This window comes from Panthera tigris, chromosome A3 (assembly GCF_018350195.1).
Source record: "Panthera tigris isolate Pti1 chromosome A3, P.tigris_Pti1_mat1.1, whole genome shotgun sequence".
Classification (NCBI taxonomy): domain Eukaryota; kingdom Metazoa; phylum Chordata; class Mammalia; order Carnivora; family Felidae; genus Panthera; species Panthera tigris.
The window spans coordinates 98,828,136-98,843,596 of NC_056662.1; the positions used below are offsets into that span (position 1 = coordinate 98,828,136).

General features: G+C 46.7%; 1 protein-coding gene and 1 long non-coding RNA gene across 3 annotated transcripts; one reads left to right on the top strand and one right to left on the bottom strand.

Moving 5' to 3' along the window:
* Positions 1 to 375: 375 nt before the first annotated feature.
* Positions 376 to 9,942, bottom strand: LOC122237368. Of its 2 annotated transcripts, none has more exons than XR_006215845.1 (5): positions 9,837 to 9,942; positions 9,369 to 9,459; positions 4,780 to 4,905; positions 1,575 to 1,622; positions 376 to 955 (listed from the first exon to the last, which is right to left on the bottom strand). It is a non-coding gene; the product is annotated as an uncharacterized LOC122237368 (long non-coding RNA). The 2 variants fall into 2 exon arrangements; XR_006215844.1 differs by having other exon boundaries at positions 4,780 to 4,909.
* Positions 9,943 to 11,359: 1,417 nt separating this feature from the next.
* On the top strand, positions 11,360 to 12,387 carry TMSB10 (thymosin beta 10). Its single transcript, XM_042981853.1, has 3 exons — positions 11,360 to 11,461; positions 11,738 to 11,852; positions 12,106 to 12,387. The coding sequence occupies exons 2-3, from the start codon at positions 11,753 to 11,755 to the stop codon at positions 12,138 to 12,140; spliced, it is 135 nt and encodes a 44-aa protein (XP_042837787.1). The 5' UTR covers positions 11,360 to 11,461; positions 11,738 to 11,752; the 3' UTR covers positions 12,141 to 12,387.
* Positions 12,388 to 15,461: the final 3,074 nt, after the last annotated feature.

Genomic DNA, 15,461 nt, shown 5'->3' on the forward strand with positions numbered 1-15,461 from the left:
GACACTTTAAATTTTATAAAAATTATTCATCACATTTAACTGCATAGCCAATAGTTTAATTAAATATTTCATTTTTAAATAATGCTGGTTTGGGGCGCCTGTCTTGTTCAGTCAGTAGAGCATCCAACTCTTGATCTCAGGGTCATGAGTTCAAGCCCCACATTGGGCATGGAGCCTACTTAAAATAAAATTAAAATAAAATAAAATAAAATAAAATAAAATAAAATAAATAAAAAATAATGCTGGCTTACAATTTTGAAATTCATTAATAATTATTTGTACTTCACTTTCGAATACTAGATAATATTTTAAGAGAAAATATCGTTTAAAATATATATGAACATCTTAACATTTTAAAATTAACTGATACCTTTTATGAAAACAGCCAATCTTCATTTCTCATGGATTCCCTATTGGAGAATTCACTTACTTGTTAAAATTCATTTGTAACCCCCAAATCAATATCCCGTGTGATAGTACATTATCTTTTGTGAAACTAAAAGAATATGTGTGCGCACATATGTAATGCCAGCATCTCTGAAAGAGTGCACAAAAGACCAGTAGCAGGGATTGCTCCCAAGGAAGGAAATGGGAGATTTGGGGCTTGGAGGTGGGAGAGAGATGTGCCCCAGTTTACTGGTGTGCCCCAGTTTACTCTACATAACAAATCATCCCCCAAAACTCAGTGGTTTAAAACAACATCCAGGTATGAGAGTCACAATTTCTGTTGGCTAGGAAATCCGACAGCGCTTGACAGGGACGGCCGATCCCTGCTCCATGGAGTCCGCAGTCTTTACTCTTACACTGGCTCTATTTGATTCCACCAACATTTTAGGTTTCTTTCAAATCCGTGTCGTCTGCTAGACTGTATGATCCTTAGGACAGGAACCACAGCTTACTCGTCTCTATATCACACGCAGGATGTAGCACAGATACTCAGACAAATCTCGATGGACTTAATGGAGAAACAAGAATACATGTTCTTATTTTCTCTGTAATCCTTCTATTCATCATTTCCTAATCCCAGGTATGACCCGTACCTCCTCATTATCTAATACCATGCCCTAGAGACGAAAAATTCACAACCTAAGGAAAAAGGCTCATTTGTTCTTAGGTATAATTTTCTTGCATCAGAGTGACTCTTCAAAGAGTTTTATCAACATGGAACACTGGTGCCATAGACTGAATGTTTGGGTCCTCATCTCCAAGATGATGGTATTAGGAGGTGGGCCTTTGGGAGGTGATCAGGTCATGAAGGTGGGGCCCTCATGAATGGGATTCATGTCCATATAAAAGAGACCCCAGAGAGCTGCCTTTCCCCTTCTACTAGGTGAGGACACAGTGAGAAGATGGCCGGTTAGGAACCAGGAAACACATCCTGACTAGACACTGAACCTGCCAGCAGCTTGGACTGTCCCGCCTCCAGAATAGTGAGAGATAAATTTCTATTGTTTATAAGCTACTCAGTCTATAGTATTCTGTCATGTCAGCCCTCATGACTAAGACAAAAGGTGTAGACAATAAAGGATTGAACACATTAGCAAGCACTGGTGCACAGAGCAAACTTTACGCACAGATGGGTGGCAGGCAAAATCCAGGACCTCAAGGCTTTCCACTGAGATCTATACCAAGCAGGGAGGGAAAAGAAAAAAGAAAAAAAAAAACTTCTTTATCATTTAAAAGAAAGAAAAACACAGAGGATAGATTATCCTGCCAAAAGACACAAGTGGTATTATCTTAATAACTAACACCAAAATCCCACTGAGGAAGGAACTATCTTTGGGGAAATATTTCCATCAGTTGCATGGAGTAGAAAGGGAGACCCAAAAATTTCCTTTTAGCAAGAACCAGGGTAGCAAAGAACAAGTACACTGTTCTACTGGAAAGAAAGAAGGGACTTTGGTATTTCTCAATGGAAAGAATAAAGAGGAAGGAGGGAATCAGAAAATGGAAATGAGGAGATAGTGACATAGTGTGAGTTACCAGCTAACTAGAAAAAGACCCCAATGTACCAAAAGGGCTTTCAGGATTCAGAATATATCAACAAAGGGGTGCCTAGGTGGCTCAGTTGGTTGAGCATCTAACTTTGGCTCAGGTCATGATCCTGCGGTTCAGGGGTTTGAGCCCCGCGTCGGGCCCTGTGTTGACAGCTCAGAGCCTGAAGCCTGCTTTAGATTCTGTGTCTCCCTCTCTCTCTGCCCCTGCCCTGCTTGCTCTCTGTCTCTACCTGTCTCTCTCTTGAAAATAAATAAACATTAAAAAATATATATATACATATATATATGTGTATATATATATATATATATGTATATATATATATATATACACATATATATATACCATTAAAAATACAGGTTCGTCCCTCTCCTTCACCCACAAACCTTTGGTAAAAATTGTACTGCACAGACCAGCCTTATTTTTACAGTTGCTTTGAAGAAAGAAATGAAAGCCAAGGGCTGGCCCTGTTTGGATGGGATCACTGTGGCGACACAAAAATTCAGAGACCAGAAATAACCATAAGAATATTCAGAGAAACCATGGGAAAGCATCAGACAGGAGTTGGAATCATTCTTATCTAGATCTTTTTCAGACACCAGAAGACATCTAGGTTAAACATAAAATTTCAGGAACATCTGAGAAGGAGATGTTCTAAATTCTCCTTAAATTCTCTCTAAAGGAGAATTTAGAAGTTAGAGATGATTTGAGAATAATGGACGCTAAGCCACTGATTGAAATTATCCCCCTACAGCAGAGTTTGAACTGCTGGACACAACCAGTTAGTGGATGATAAAATCAAGTTAATAGGTCACAATCATATTTTTAATGAAATAATAAAATAAAAAGGAATAGTTCGACACCAGTGGCCATTAGGGAAACGCAAATTAAAACCTTGATGAGGGGCACCTGGCTGGCTCAATCAGAAGAGCATGCGACTCTTGATCTTGGGGTCATGAGTTTGAGCCCCATGCTGGGTGCAGAGATTGCTTAAATAAATAAAACTTAAAAAGAAAAAAACCTTGATGAAATAACTCCATGCCTATTAGAACAGCTAAAATTAAAAATAGTGGCAATACCAAATACTGGTAAGAATGCTAAGAAACTGAATTTCCTATAAATTGCTAGTGGGAATATAAAATAATATCACCACTCTGAAAATTTCTTGGCTATTTCTTTTTCTTTCTTTCTTTTCTTTTCTTTCTTTCTTTTCTTTCTTTCTTTCTTTCTTCCTTTCTTTCTTTCTTTCTTTCTTTCTTTCTTTCTTTCCTTCCTTCCTTCCTTCCTTCCTTCCTTCCTTCCAGAGAAAGAGAGAGCAGGGGAGAGGGGCTGAGGAAGAGGGACAGAGGGACACAGAGAGAGAATCCCAAGCAGGCTTCATCCTCAGCGCAGAGCCCAACATGGGACTTGATTCCACAACCCTGGGATCATGACCTGACCTGAAATCAAGAGTCAGATGCTCAACTGACTGAGCCATGCAGACCCCTGAGCAATTTCTTACAAAACTAAAATGCACTTACCCTATGACCCAGCAAACACTTCCCTAGACATTATCCAAGAGAAATGAAAACTTATGTCCACACGCACCAAAAAATGTACACAAATGTTCACAGCAGTGTTATTTTTAATAGCTGAAAACTGCAGTCAAATGGCCTTCAGTAAGGGGTACATTCATGCCACGGAATACCACTCAGAAATAATAAGGACTGAACTTGTGGTACACTCCACAATTTGAATGGATCCCAAGGGCCTCGTGCTCAGTGAGAAAAGCCAATCTCAAAAGACAAAATTTTAGAGACAGAGGATAGATTGTGTTTGCCAGGGGCTATGAGTCGGGGAAGAGTGGGGGTAGGTGACCCTATAAAGGTGTAGCACAAGGGATTTCCCTTTGTGGTGATGGAATACGTCTGTATCTGGATTGTAGTGGTTGTACAACTCTGTACATGTGATAAAATTGCAGAGAAATACACACACACACACACACACACACACACACACTGCACATAATAAACTGGTGAAATCTAGAAAGGTCTGCAGATTGCACCATTGTCAGTTGCCTGGTTTTGATGCTGCACTATAGTCATACACGATGCTACCATTGAGTACACAGGGGACCTCAGTTGTACCATCTTTGCAACTTTCCATGAGTCTATAATTATTTCCAAATGAAAATGCTTTAAAAAATGAAAATGAATACAACAGAGAAGCTTAGAATATATCACTCATAGTGAAAGTGAATATTGTTCTAGAGAACTTCTGTTTCATTTGTGTGCGCTCATGTGAATACCATATCACAGTGTGAAGTGTACTTAATGGACTTCTTGGGGAGGGAGTCAATCATCAAGGTCAAAAACGATTTGAAAACCGTTGCTTTATAGCAAGCTTGGAAGACTTAAAGACCTAAAGGGGCCAGGTAGAGCACGTGAGGAAGTAAAATCGGCCTGGCTCATGAAGACTGTCTCATCCTTCCCATATACCATAGTTCTTACTACGGCAGGCTTCCTAATGATATAAATATTCTTTACTTCCACAGACAAATAAGCTCTTTCTTAATTTTTTTAACTACATGGTACTCTTGACCTATCTGTTCTCCCCACTTTTGATAGTGAATGAGTTTGTCTCTTGCTGACTAACAAATTATTCCTAACCCTGGCAGCATAAAACAGCAAACACTTACTATCTCACAGTTTCTGGGAATGGCTTGGCTGGGAGGTTCTGGCTCAGGGTGTCCCAGAAGGTTACAGTCAAATTGTCACCCAGAGCTGCAGCCATCTGAAGACTCACCTGGGGCCGGAGGACTTGCTTCCAAACTCGCTTGTTGATCGCCTCAGCTCCTCACTGGCTGTTGGCCACAGACTGGCGCTCCCTCACTCCGTGGTCCTCTCCGTAGAACTGCTCACAACATGGCAGCTGGCTTCCCCCAGAACGAGAGACCCGAGAGAAAGAAAGAGAAAGCCAGGCACCAGAATGGAAATTATAGTCTTTTATAACTCAACTTCAGTCTAACTCATAACTTAACTATCTCCTCTGCCGTATAACATTGGTCACACAGACCCATCCTGGTACAATAGAGGAGAGGACTTTACAAGGGTGGGAACAAAAGGCAGGATCACTGGGGACCATCTTAAAAGCTGACTTCCATAGAGAGAGGCCTGGGAACAAGAAATATTTCTCCACTGGGAGCAAAATACCTGTAAAGATAGGATAAATGACAACTGACACTGGTCTCCATGCAGGGAAGACATTAGGGACTGGTAGAGAATCAGTAAAGTGAAGACAACATGCCCCATTTCAAGGGTGCAGCTGTTAATCACAATGCTGCCATGAGAAGATCCACATCTTAAAGTGGAAATCTTCCCATGTGAAATTTAATGCGGCCAAACAAAATACATATGCCAGCTGGATCCAGACTGCTGGTTTGCAAACACTGCTGCGAGATCAAGGCAAAAGTGCCACAGGTAAGGGGCGCCTGGGTGGCTCAGTCGGTTAAGCGTCCGACTTCGGCTCAGGTCATGATCTCGCGGTCCGCAAGTTTGAGCCCCGCATCAGGCTCTGTGCTGACAGCTCAGAGCCTGGAGCCTGTTTCGGATTCTGTGTCTCCCTCTCTCTCTGACCTCCCCCCATTCATGCTCTGTCTCTCTCTGTCTCAAAAATAAATAAACGTTAAAAAAAAAAAGAAATTTTAAAAAAAAGTGCCATGGGTAAGAGCTCAGGGTTCAGAATCAGCCAGACCTGGGTTCAAATTTCAACAACACTAATCACCTGCTGTGTGACCTTGCCCAAGTCAAAGATCCTCTGCTGTAAAGCAGAAATGATCAAAACAGGATTAAGTGAGATGATACCTGTAAAAGTCCTTAGCACAAGGCTTGGAACACAACAGCCACTCGATAATGTTAGTTGCCATCATCACTGCTATTCTAGCACCAGAAATGAAAACTGGAGCCATACTATTCGCACTCGCACTCTGGCTGTTAGCCACCTGGGTGAGCTAAGCAGCTGCCAAGCTTTATTTAGGGGTTCATCCACACATCTACAGAGCAGAACAATCTACAGAGCTGAACCTCAAAGGCCCGCTTTACATTCTTCACAATTTTATCTCAGGTCCTTAAATTCCATGACCTACAAAGAGAAACAGCCTTTTGATGGCATGGAAAATACAGAGATCACCTCCTGATTTCCTTGCTTCCCATACCTCCTTTGTGCAAGACTCGTGCAGCTATTCTTCAGGCTGGCAAAACTGGTACCCAAAAGGAGGATGTTTCACAACTAAAACAACAGCAAGAAAAGGACCAGAAAGGTCCTGTAGGGACAAGTAGATTTGCTTGCCTGCAAGCCTACTCCAGCCCAAGGTCTGAACCATCTCTATAATAGTCCACATACTTGGCTATCCACTTCTCATTGAATGCCTCCAATGACAGGGAACTCATCATCTCACTCAGAATAGCTTATTTCATCTTGATTAAGAATTTTATGTATTGTTCATTGGGGTGCCTGGGTGGCTCAGTCGGTTAAGCGTCCGACTTCGGCTCTGGTCATGATCTCACACTTCGTGAGTTCCAGCCACCCATCGGGTTCTATGCTGACAGCTCAGAGCCTGGAGCCTGCTTCAGATTCTGTGTCTCCCTCTCTCTCTCTCTCTCTGCCCCTCCCCTGCTCACACTCTGTCTCCCCGTCTCTCTCAAAAATGAATAAACATTAAAAAAAATTTAAAAAAAAAGAATTTTATGTATTGTTCAAAGAACACTGATTGAGCACTTAAGGTGTCAGGGCATTGCATTTGGTGCTGGGGATGCAGTAGTAAACCAGATAGATGAGGTCTTCAATTTCCTAGTATGGGGGAGAGACAACAAATAAGTGAATATATAACACATTTGGTAGAGATGGATTCTATGAAGAAAGAGGAAACAAGGTAAAGGTTGAGAGAATGTCAGGGGTATTACTCTATATGGATGGTTAAGGAAAGCTCTCTGAGAGGAGGACACTTAAACAACGTTCTGAGTGAAATAAGGTGCACAGTGTGAATATTTAGAGTAAAAACAGCATCTCACATGAGGATCCCAACAAGGGCAAAGGCCCTGAGGCAGAAGTGAATGTCTTCCTTGCGGTCAAGGAAAACCTGGACTGAACTCTTTCTTATTCACACAGCCACAAAATTCACCTTCTTTTGAGAGGTAATCATATTTATCATGTCTGTCTGTATTTGTAGGGTTTGTGGTCAGACCAAGCAGGCCCCGCATCTGCCCCTATCAGGTCTAATCTCATCTTATTTTGTCTATATCTCCACTGGATCCAGCTTGCCTTAGTTTTGTTTTGTTTTTTTTAATGATCATTTATTTTTGAGAGAGGGGTGCGGAAGGGGAGAGAATGAGTGGGGAGGGGGCAGAAAGAGAGGGAGGCACAGAATCCAAAGCAGGCTCCAGGCTCTGAGTTGTCAGCATAGAGACCGCTGTGGGGCTGGAACTCGTGAACCACCAGAACGTGACCTGAGCAGAAATCAACTGACTGAGCCACCCAGGTGTCCCTTGCCTTAGTGTTTACAGAGCTACATCCTTCCTAATATGATCAGCATTCTATCTATATCCCCATTCAAAGCCCGAATTAAAAAAAAAAATGTCAAATTGAACAGGCCTGAGGAATGTTGCCCCACAGCAAACCTCCAAAGGCTTCTCTCCACTGCCTTCCCCACCTCCTCACCCCGCAGTTGACAGTCATCAAGACTCCATTAGCTCCCTCTTATTAGCTCGACATTTTCCAAAGCATCCTTCTCAACAAAGAAAATGGAAATGTAATTGGAGTTGAGTGGTTCGGCTCTCTCAATACCATCTGTTAACAGTACACAATCTGTTCCAAGCAGCAGGCTGAAATGTTGTCAGACATAAATGACACCCAAGTCATAAGTAAATGCAAGGCATGAGCATGAGCTTGTTGATTGACTTAGAGCGATTCATTTACTACACTAGACTTGTAACTCAAGGGTCTCATCATCTTTGTCTCTTCCACATCCAGAGAACACTGCTAGAAACTTCATGGATATTTGATAAATGACAACTGACTAAGTATATGTGTGAGTATTGCAGAAGATACTTAGGAAAAATCCCCAAACGGGACCTGAGACCCTGACACCACTAAGTTATGATTTTTCCATCTCACGGTGCTGCTGCATAACAAAACATCCTGAAACTCAGTGATTTAAAACAACTACACATTCATTTTGCTTACGAATCTGTAATAATCTGGCCAGGGACAACTTGTGTTTGTTCCACTCAGCAATAGCTGGGGTAATTTAAAGCTTCGAGGCTCATCTGTTTGCCTGTTTAGTGGTTGATGCTAGCTGATGGCTCAGACCTCAGCTGGGGCTGTAGCTGGAATGCCTACAAGCAGCCTTTCCTTGTAGGTGCTTGGTTTTCTCAGAGTGCAGAGGTATCCTGAGAGAGAGTCGGGCCTTTTATATCTCCATGGACTTTTATGTCTTAGCCATAGAAGTTAAAAAGCATAACCCTTGCTACATTTCACTCGCTAGAAGAAAGTCATAAAGGACAATCTATTCTCAAGAAATGGTGGGAGTGGGGCCCCTGGGTGGCTCAGTCGGTTAAACATCTGACTCTTGGTCTCAGCTCAGGATGTGATCGCACGGTTTGTGAGTCCAAGCCCTGTGTCAGGCTCCACGCTGACAGTGTGGAGCCTGCTTGGGATTCTGTCTCTCCCTCTCTCTCTCTCTCTCTCTGCCCCTCCCTTGCTTGCTCTCTTTGTCTCTCTCAAAATAAACTTAAAAAGTTTTAATAAAAATTAAAAAATTAAAATAAAAACACTACCCATGGGATTGAATGAAACTAATAGATTTGACGAGCGTTCTTAGGCAAAAAATGACAGAGGATACCCATTTTCTTAGAGACGGGCCACAGAGCTGAGAATAAAGAATATCTGTAAGTCCCTGTAGGCTCCTTTGTTTAGGTATCCTGTGCGCTTGATGTGTTTGAAACATGTGTTATAGCTGTATCGAGAAGGAATAGATCCCTTTGTTTTCAAAATAAAAATTGGAATTGGAGTTCACCCTGGGTCCAAACTGGGACAAATGCTCAGGCCAAAGGTGGGGTCCCATAAGATAACACCTAAATAATGCTTGCCATTGCATCTGAAAAGGAATCAAGTGCCAGTGAGACCCAATGAAGAGTTGATGTCTCAGGATGTCTGCATTTTTTCACACTCAAGTTTGGCAGATCCTTTAATAGTGTATGCTCCAGGTCTGCCCAAACCTGCCTTCTTTTTCTCCTGGGTGCACAGCTTGACTACATTTCTCAGCCTCTCTTGTGGTTAGGTAAGACCATGTGACTAAGTCCTGCCAATGAGATGAGGGCAGAAATGATGGCGACTACCTCTAAGACTGGTCCATAAAAACTCCAGTGCAGTCTTGTATTTGTTTCCTCTTTTCCTATCTCCCGGATGCACGGAGTAAACTCCCAGGACCTGGAGGAGGGCAGAGTGACAAGAGAGAAGAAGCCTGAGTACCTGAGTCACTACATGGAGGTAAGCTGCCTGACCAGAAACATCAACGTATAGTGTTGCCACATGAGTGCAATATAAATTCTTATTGCTTTAAGCCACTATAGGGGCCATTTGCTACAGTTGTTTGCCTACCCTGACCACGAAGTTGGATTTTTATTCAGGAAATGTCCATGCCCCTCCCTCCCCCACCAAGGGCAGAATATAATTCTCCACTCCATTAACAGTGGGTTTGGCCAATGTGATGTTCACAGACATGAGGTAACATGATATGCTTTTACACGCACTTCTTCACTTCTACACTCTCTTGTGCTACAACCCTATTGCTGCTCTGCCATCACCTTGAGAAGAATAAGCACCAGCTAGTTCCTGGTCCTGCAGACCTAGATTCAGCTGGCAACCTGCAACCAAGCCCAGCCTGGTCCAAACCAGCAGCAGCTGACTGACCTGTAGATGAACATGCAAAAATAAATGATTAATATTTTAAGGCACTGGGTTTTGGGGTAGTTTGTTACACAGCATACTCTAGAGCTAGATGACTGATACACTAAGGAAGTAAGAGTGTGGCAGTCTCATGGGGCTGCCCTATTAGGCTTCCACTTGATGCCTGTTCTATTAGCTCACTTAAGCTTTATGCTAAAGCTGTTTTCCAGATGAAGAAATAGAGGAGTAGGAAAGACTTGCCCAAGGTCACACAAGGGGTTTGGGATATCAAATTCATAAGCCTAAATCCTCTTCCTTCTCTTCCAAACACACTGAGAGAATGCAAGACAAGCAGAGAAAATAGGGAAGACGTGGACAGAATTTAGATGTTTCCACCAAATCCCACTTTAACAGAGCTTGCTAATACTCCTTGGCACTTGAAAAAGGAAAGTTCTGCACAAATAAGACAACAACCAGCTCCCCCCCCCCCGTTGTTAATTTATGGAACTTACTACCTAAACATCTTTCGATAATACCACTGAAAATAACAACTTTTCTAAGAAAGATTTGAACAATCGCATTATACCCCTCCTATAATGGGTTAATATGGAAAATAAGAACGTTTGTAGGGTATCTTCAAGGTTATCTTCAAGGAGGAAAACCACACCCTTGGACACAGTGTTCTTGGAGCCCTGGTGTGAGAAAGAATAGAGAGCCCTCTCGGACTGCCTGCTCTCACCACCGCCCTTCAGACAATGCTTACAAGCCTTTAAGGAACACCCGCCACCACTCCCGCGAGAGCCTCCCAGCTCAGGGAACGCAGACGACGACGAGAGGGCAACCGGCCCCCAATCCGAGCAAAGAGCAGTGGAAACCCCGTCTCTTCATCTCTAGGAACCCTCGGCTCAGATTCTTTTAGGGCGAGTCTATGCAAGGGTTCAGCCTCCCCAAGGAGAGGAAGAGGGGAGGTTGGGGGAGGGGGGGGGAGGGCAAAGGCATGAGACGTGGGAACTGCACAGGGACGGGGCGGGGGGGATCTCCTGCGAGCCGGGATGACTGCAGAGCCAGCGTGCAACGCTGCACATCCACACCTACAACTACATACTACACACACAACCACACACACAACCACACACTCCTCCCCCCGCCGGCCCCCACGCCCATTATTTTGGAAGGGAGCAGCAGATTCCTGGGGAGGGGAGCGCAGCCCCGAACGGAAAGCAAGGGCCCAGCACCCGTCCCGGCAGCACCGACAGCTTCCACCGCGGGGTCACCGCGGGCTGGGGGCGCGGGGCGCTGGGGCCCCGGAGCAGGAAGTGCCGCGCCCAGCCCCCAAGGCAGCCTGGGCTGAGGGCGCGGCGGGGAAGCGAGCCGCCCGCGCTGCCCCCGCCCCTCGCCTATCAGCACCGCCCCCGCTGCGGCGGGTGAGGGGCGGGGCGGGGCGCGGCATATATAAGGCGAGGGGCGGGCGCCGCTCTTTTGTCTCTTGCTGCAGCAACGCGAGTGGGAGCACCAGTCGCCGGGCTCGAGGCGGAACTCCACGGTGAGCGCTGCCCTGGGCGGGGGCCCCATCCGGGTGGGGTCGAAGTGGGTGCACCTGGCCCGCGCGCCGCGGCCGCAACAGGCGCCCTTCCCCGACGGGACGCCTGTCCGGCGGACCACGCCCTGGGGCTAGGAGGGGGGTGCGGGCCGCGCCCAGATCCTCGGCCTGGGGCTGCCGGGAACGCCCCGGCCGAGTGCCACGTCGAGAGGCGTCGGCGGAGAGGCGGAGGGGACGCGGGCCCCGACCGCAGGCCAACCGCCTTGCTTTCCCCACTAGGATCGCTTTAAGAAAATGGCAGACAAGCCAGACATGGGGGAAATCGCCAGCTTCGATAAGGCCAAGCTGAAGAAGACGGAGACGCAGGAGAAGAACACCCTGCCGACCAAAGAGAGTGAGTGCACCCCCGCCTCCGGGTCCGCGGGCCCCCAGCCCGGTCCCCCCCACCCCGCCCTTCCCGCGAACCCAGCCCCACCCCCACCTGGCCAAGGCGCCGGGTCCCGGCGGCCCCGGCCCCCTTTCTGTTCCACGAAGTGCACGTCTCCCCAGCCCCAAGCCTCTTTCCTAATCCCCAAACCTCGTGGGTGCCTCGGCTGGGGGGTTGCAAGGTGTCCTCCTCCGCCAGTGCCGCTTCCTGCTCTCCACAGCCATTGAGCAGGAGAAGCGGAGCGAAATTTCCTAAGAGCCTAAAGGATTCCCCACCCCCGTCATCTTCGAGACACCCTAGTCGTGGAGGAAGAAGAGCCACCTGCAAGATGGACACGAGCGACAAGCTGCACTGTGAACCCGGGCACTCCGTGCCGACGCCACCGGCCTGTGGGTCTCTGAGGGGACCCCCACCAATCGGACTGCCAAATTCTCCGGTTTGCCCTGGGATATTATAGCAAATTATTTGTATGATTAATGAAAATAAAACACACCTCGTGGCATGGCTGGCGTGGTCTGAGTCTTCGTTGGGAATCTCGTGGGCAGTGTCGCTGCAGCACAGCCCCACGCACAGGAGTTGCTGCCGCAGAGCGGGAGGGGGTCGCAGAACGGGCCGGTTTGGAGGGACCATTTTAAATTTTGACTTTACCTTCTTCAGGGAATTTTGTGCGTTATTGTTAGCTGCTTAGCTCGTGCTTATAATGCAATCTATGTAAAAACTAACCTCACCTTGTCCTTTCTGGAAGCTGGGGAAATGCTTTCTCAGGGGAGCAGGATTTTTGATAAGCTTTTACCGTCCCCCTGTCTCCCTGGCCTCTTAACGGTTCTGATTCACACCCAGAGAGAGAACAGTGATTTAAAGTCTGAGAAGAGAAGGGGTAAGAGACTAAATCTGGAAGGTTGGAAATTGGGTGAGGTCACAAACTCTCCAAGAGGCTTTCTTGGAACTTAAAAGAGGAGGCATTGGAAGGAAAACAAAGGCGGGATCCAGGGAAACCACAGCAGGAACATCGGAACTAGAGGAGCCTTAGGGGACAGCCTAGCTTTTTGTCTTTCAACCCTAGCGCGGAACCTTCCACAAAAGCTAGCCATTAGAGGGAGCGCTGGGCTGAGCAGCAGCAGGAAGGGTAGGCATGCTGAGGGAGGGCTGGGGCTGGCAGCAGAGCCCCACAGGGTCACACCCTCTAGACCCATGGGGAAGAGAGGGACCATCCCAGAGTGGGGTGGGGTGGGGGGATGGGGAGGCTGCAGGACATTCTGGAACAGAAGACCCTAGCTGATGATTTCAGGGGTGAAATCTAAAAAGGGAGATGAGGACACTTTAGTGATTTGTCCCACATTTTTGTCTGACCATAAGGGACTGGACACTGGGTGAGGGCAAGTAATCTCAATGAGGTGTGATCCCTGCCCACAAGAACTTAAACTCCTAGCGGGTGAGATGGGGCAGCCACAGCAGACAAGGGCAGGAACACCTAGGCTGAGGGAGCTGCTGCCCATTTTGCACAAAGAAGTGACTTCTGACAGTGACACCTATGCTGTGGAGGGTAAGTGGGGGTAGGGGGGTAGGGAGGGTAGATAAGGAAACACCTTAGGAGGCCCCGGTGGGGAGGGGCCTTAGCAGAATATCTGCTGTGAGTCAGGCACTGTTTTCGGATTTTTAGTTCTCAGAAACTATTAAGGCAGTATGATTATTATTCCATTTTACAGATGGGGAAGCTAAGTTTCAAAGAGACTAGGGATTTGCTAAAGCCACACAGCCAGTGAGTAGTGGAGCCAGAATTTGGGGCCAAAGCTGTGCTTTGGAGATTCTATAACCTAAGGTTCGGGACATCTGTTGTGTCAAACATTTCATGAGATTTCATGAGCATTTACTACTTGAGCATAATGGACCCTGTTAGGGTCTACCGCTGGAAGGTTAAAGAAAAGGGACCAGAAGAAATGACTACTGCCTTCAAGCAGTGACACAGTATGCCTGCTGGTGAGAAGGGCCCTGGAGAAAAGGCAAGCTGGGTAGGGGGGAGAAGTGTGCTGGGCAGGAAAGGGCATGTAAGTGCCATTGCAGTTTTCAACAGGTCAGTCGAGGGAGGCCTCTGGATAAGACAAGTGCTTCCAGGAGGGGGAACACAAATGCAAGAGTGTTGGGTGATCTGAGGAAGAACAAGCTGGAGTGGAGGGAGCAAGCAGCAGGGAGATGAGGTGTGAAAAGGCAGGAGATGGAGGAGGCAGATTTGAAGTTACCTGCAACTGTTACAAGGTTGGTTGCTGAGGAGTTCCTCCTTCCCCCCACCCCAAGCACCCTCCACCTCTGGACCTCCCTCCATAGGTGCCCCTCGTGGGCATTATGAATCCTGTCCCGGCAGCCACATCTAAGGCCTCTTTGGCCCCAACCTCCTCTCTGGGATGCAAATCACATGCTCCCTTCCTTTGGATCCCACAGATTCTCTGACCCCAGTGAGCTCACCTGGAGAGCAGTTCCTGAGCCCCATTTCCTGGGGCCCCCTCACTCTCAGAAGATTCCCATGACTTTCTCACCCCCTCCCTGAGAAATCTATTCTGAGGTTGCAGGGTGCTGATGACAGCCCTGCTCTAAGATTTAAGTCACAAATCAAGGGGAGACTTAAGGCACTTTTGCTTTTCCACCCTCAGATAATGAGCTGATCGGATGTGGCCAGGACAAAGTGGGGAAAGGAGATGCGCATAGGGGAGGGGGGTCGCTTAATCATTTCAGAAGTCTTAAGCACCGCATCAGTTTATAAGGTAAGCCTGCCTTCCACAACCCACTTGAGCTGCACACTGGCGCACACATCTAGGTATTCAGAGGCCTGAATGTTAAGACAGACCCCAGAGGCCAAGTACTGGCAGGGAGGCCTAGCTTCCTAGGCCCCGCCTCTCTCGCAGTGATTGGTCCCCTGGGATCACTTGGAAATCACAATGGCCCCGGCGCCAGATCTGGGAGTTGGAGTGTGGAAGAACACTGAAGCACCCACGCCTCCTTCCCCCCTCTTTTCTGTCCCTTGCCACATGGGAATACTGACATCTTGGGAGGATTATAGTCAATTGCTGGTTTATCCCTTTTCCTTCGATCTAAGAATTCAGGGACCAATTACTAGTCCAGTCACAAATGACTGAGGTTTGCCCTGAAGCTAAGATAAAACTGCAACATTTGTTTTTCTTTTTTCTTTCAGAAAGAGAGCAGATGTTCCAGGGAGAGGCGCAGAGGGAGAGCAAGAGAGAATAATCTTAAGCTGGCTCCACAGGTGAGGTGGGACTTGATCCCACAACTCTGGAATCATGACTTGAGCTGAAATCAAGAGTCAGATGCTCAACTGACTGAGCCGCTCAGGTACCCCAACAACATTTCTTTTTAAACCTACTTGAATTTCTAGTTTTGTTTCCTTATTTCATTCCTAAGACCAGTTTTAACAATTAGGCCTCAGGGCTTGGGCCTTTCCACTGTCTTATGGTCAAACCAGACCACTCAGGGATTCTTGCAGACGTCCCTCCACCTCCTATTCAACATGCATGTGCTGAATGCCTGCTCACCGTGCTGAGAAAACAGATGGAGGACACTTAGGGA

Coding starts and splice junctions, on each gene's coding strand:
- TMSB10 (XM_042981853.1), top strand. CDS start 11,753: ATGGCAGACAAGCCAGACATGGGGGAAATCGCCAGCTTCGATAAGGCC. Junction 11,853..12,105: donor CACCCTGCCGACCAAAGAGA/GTGAGTGCACCC, acceptor TGCTCTCCACAG/CCATTGAGCAGGAGAAGCGG.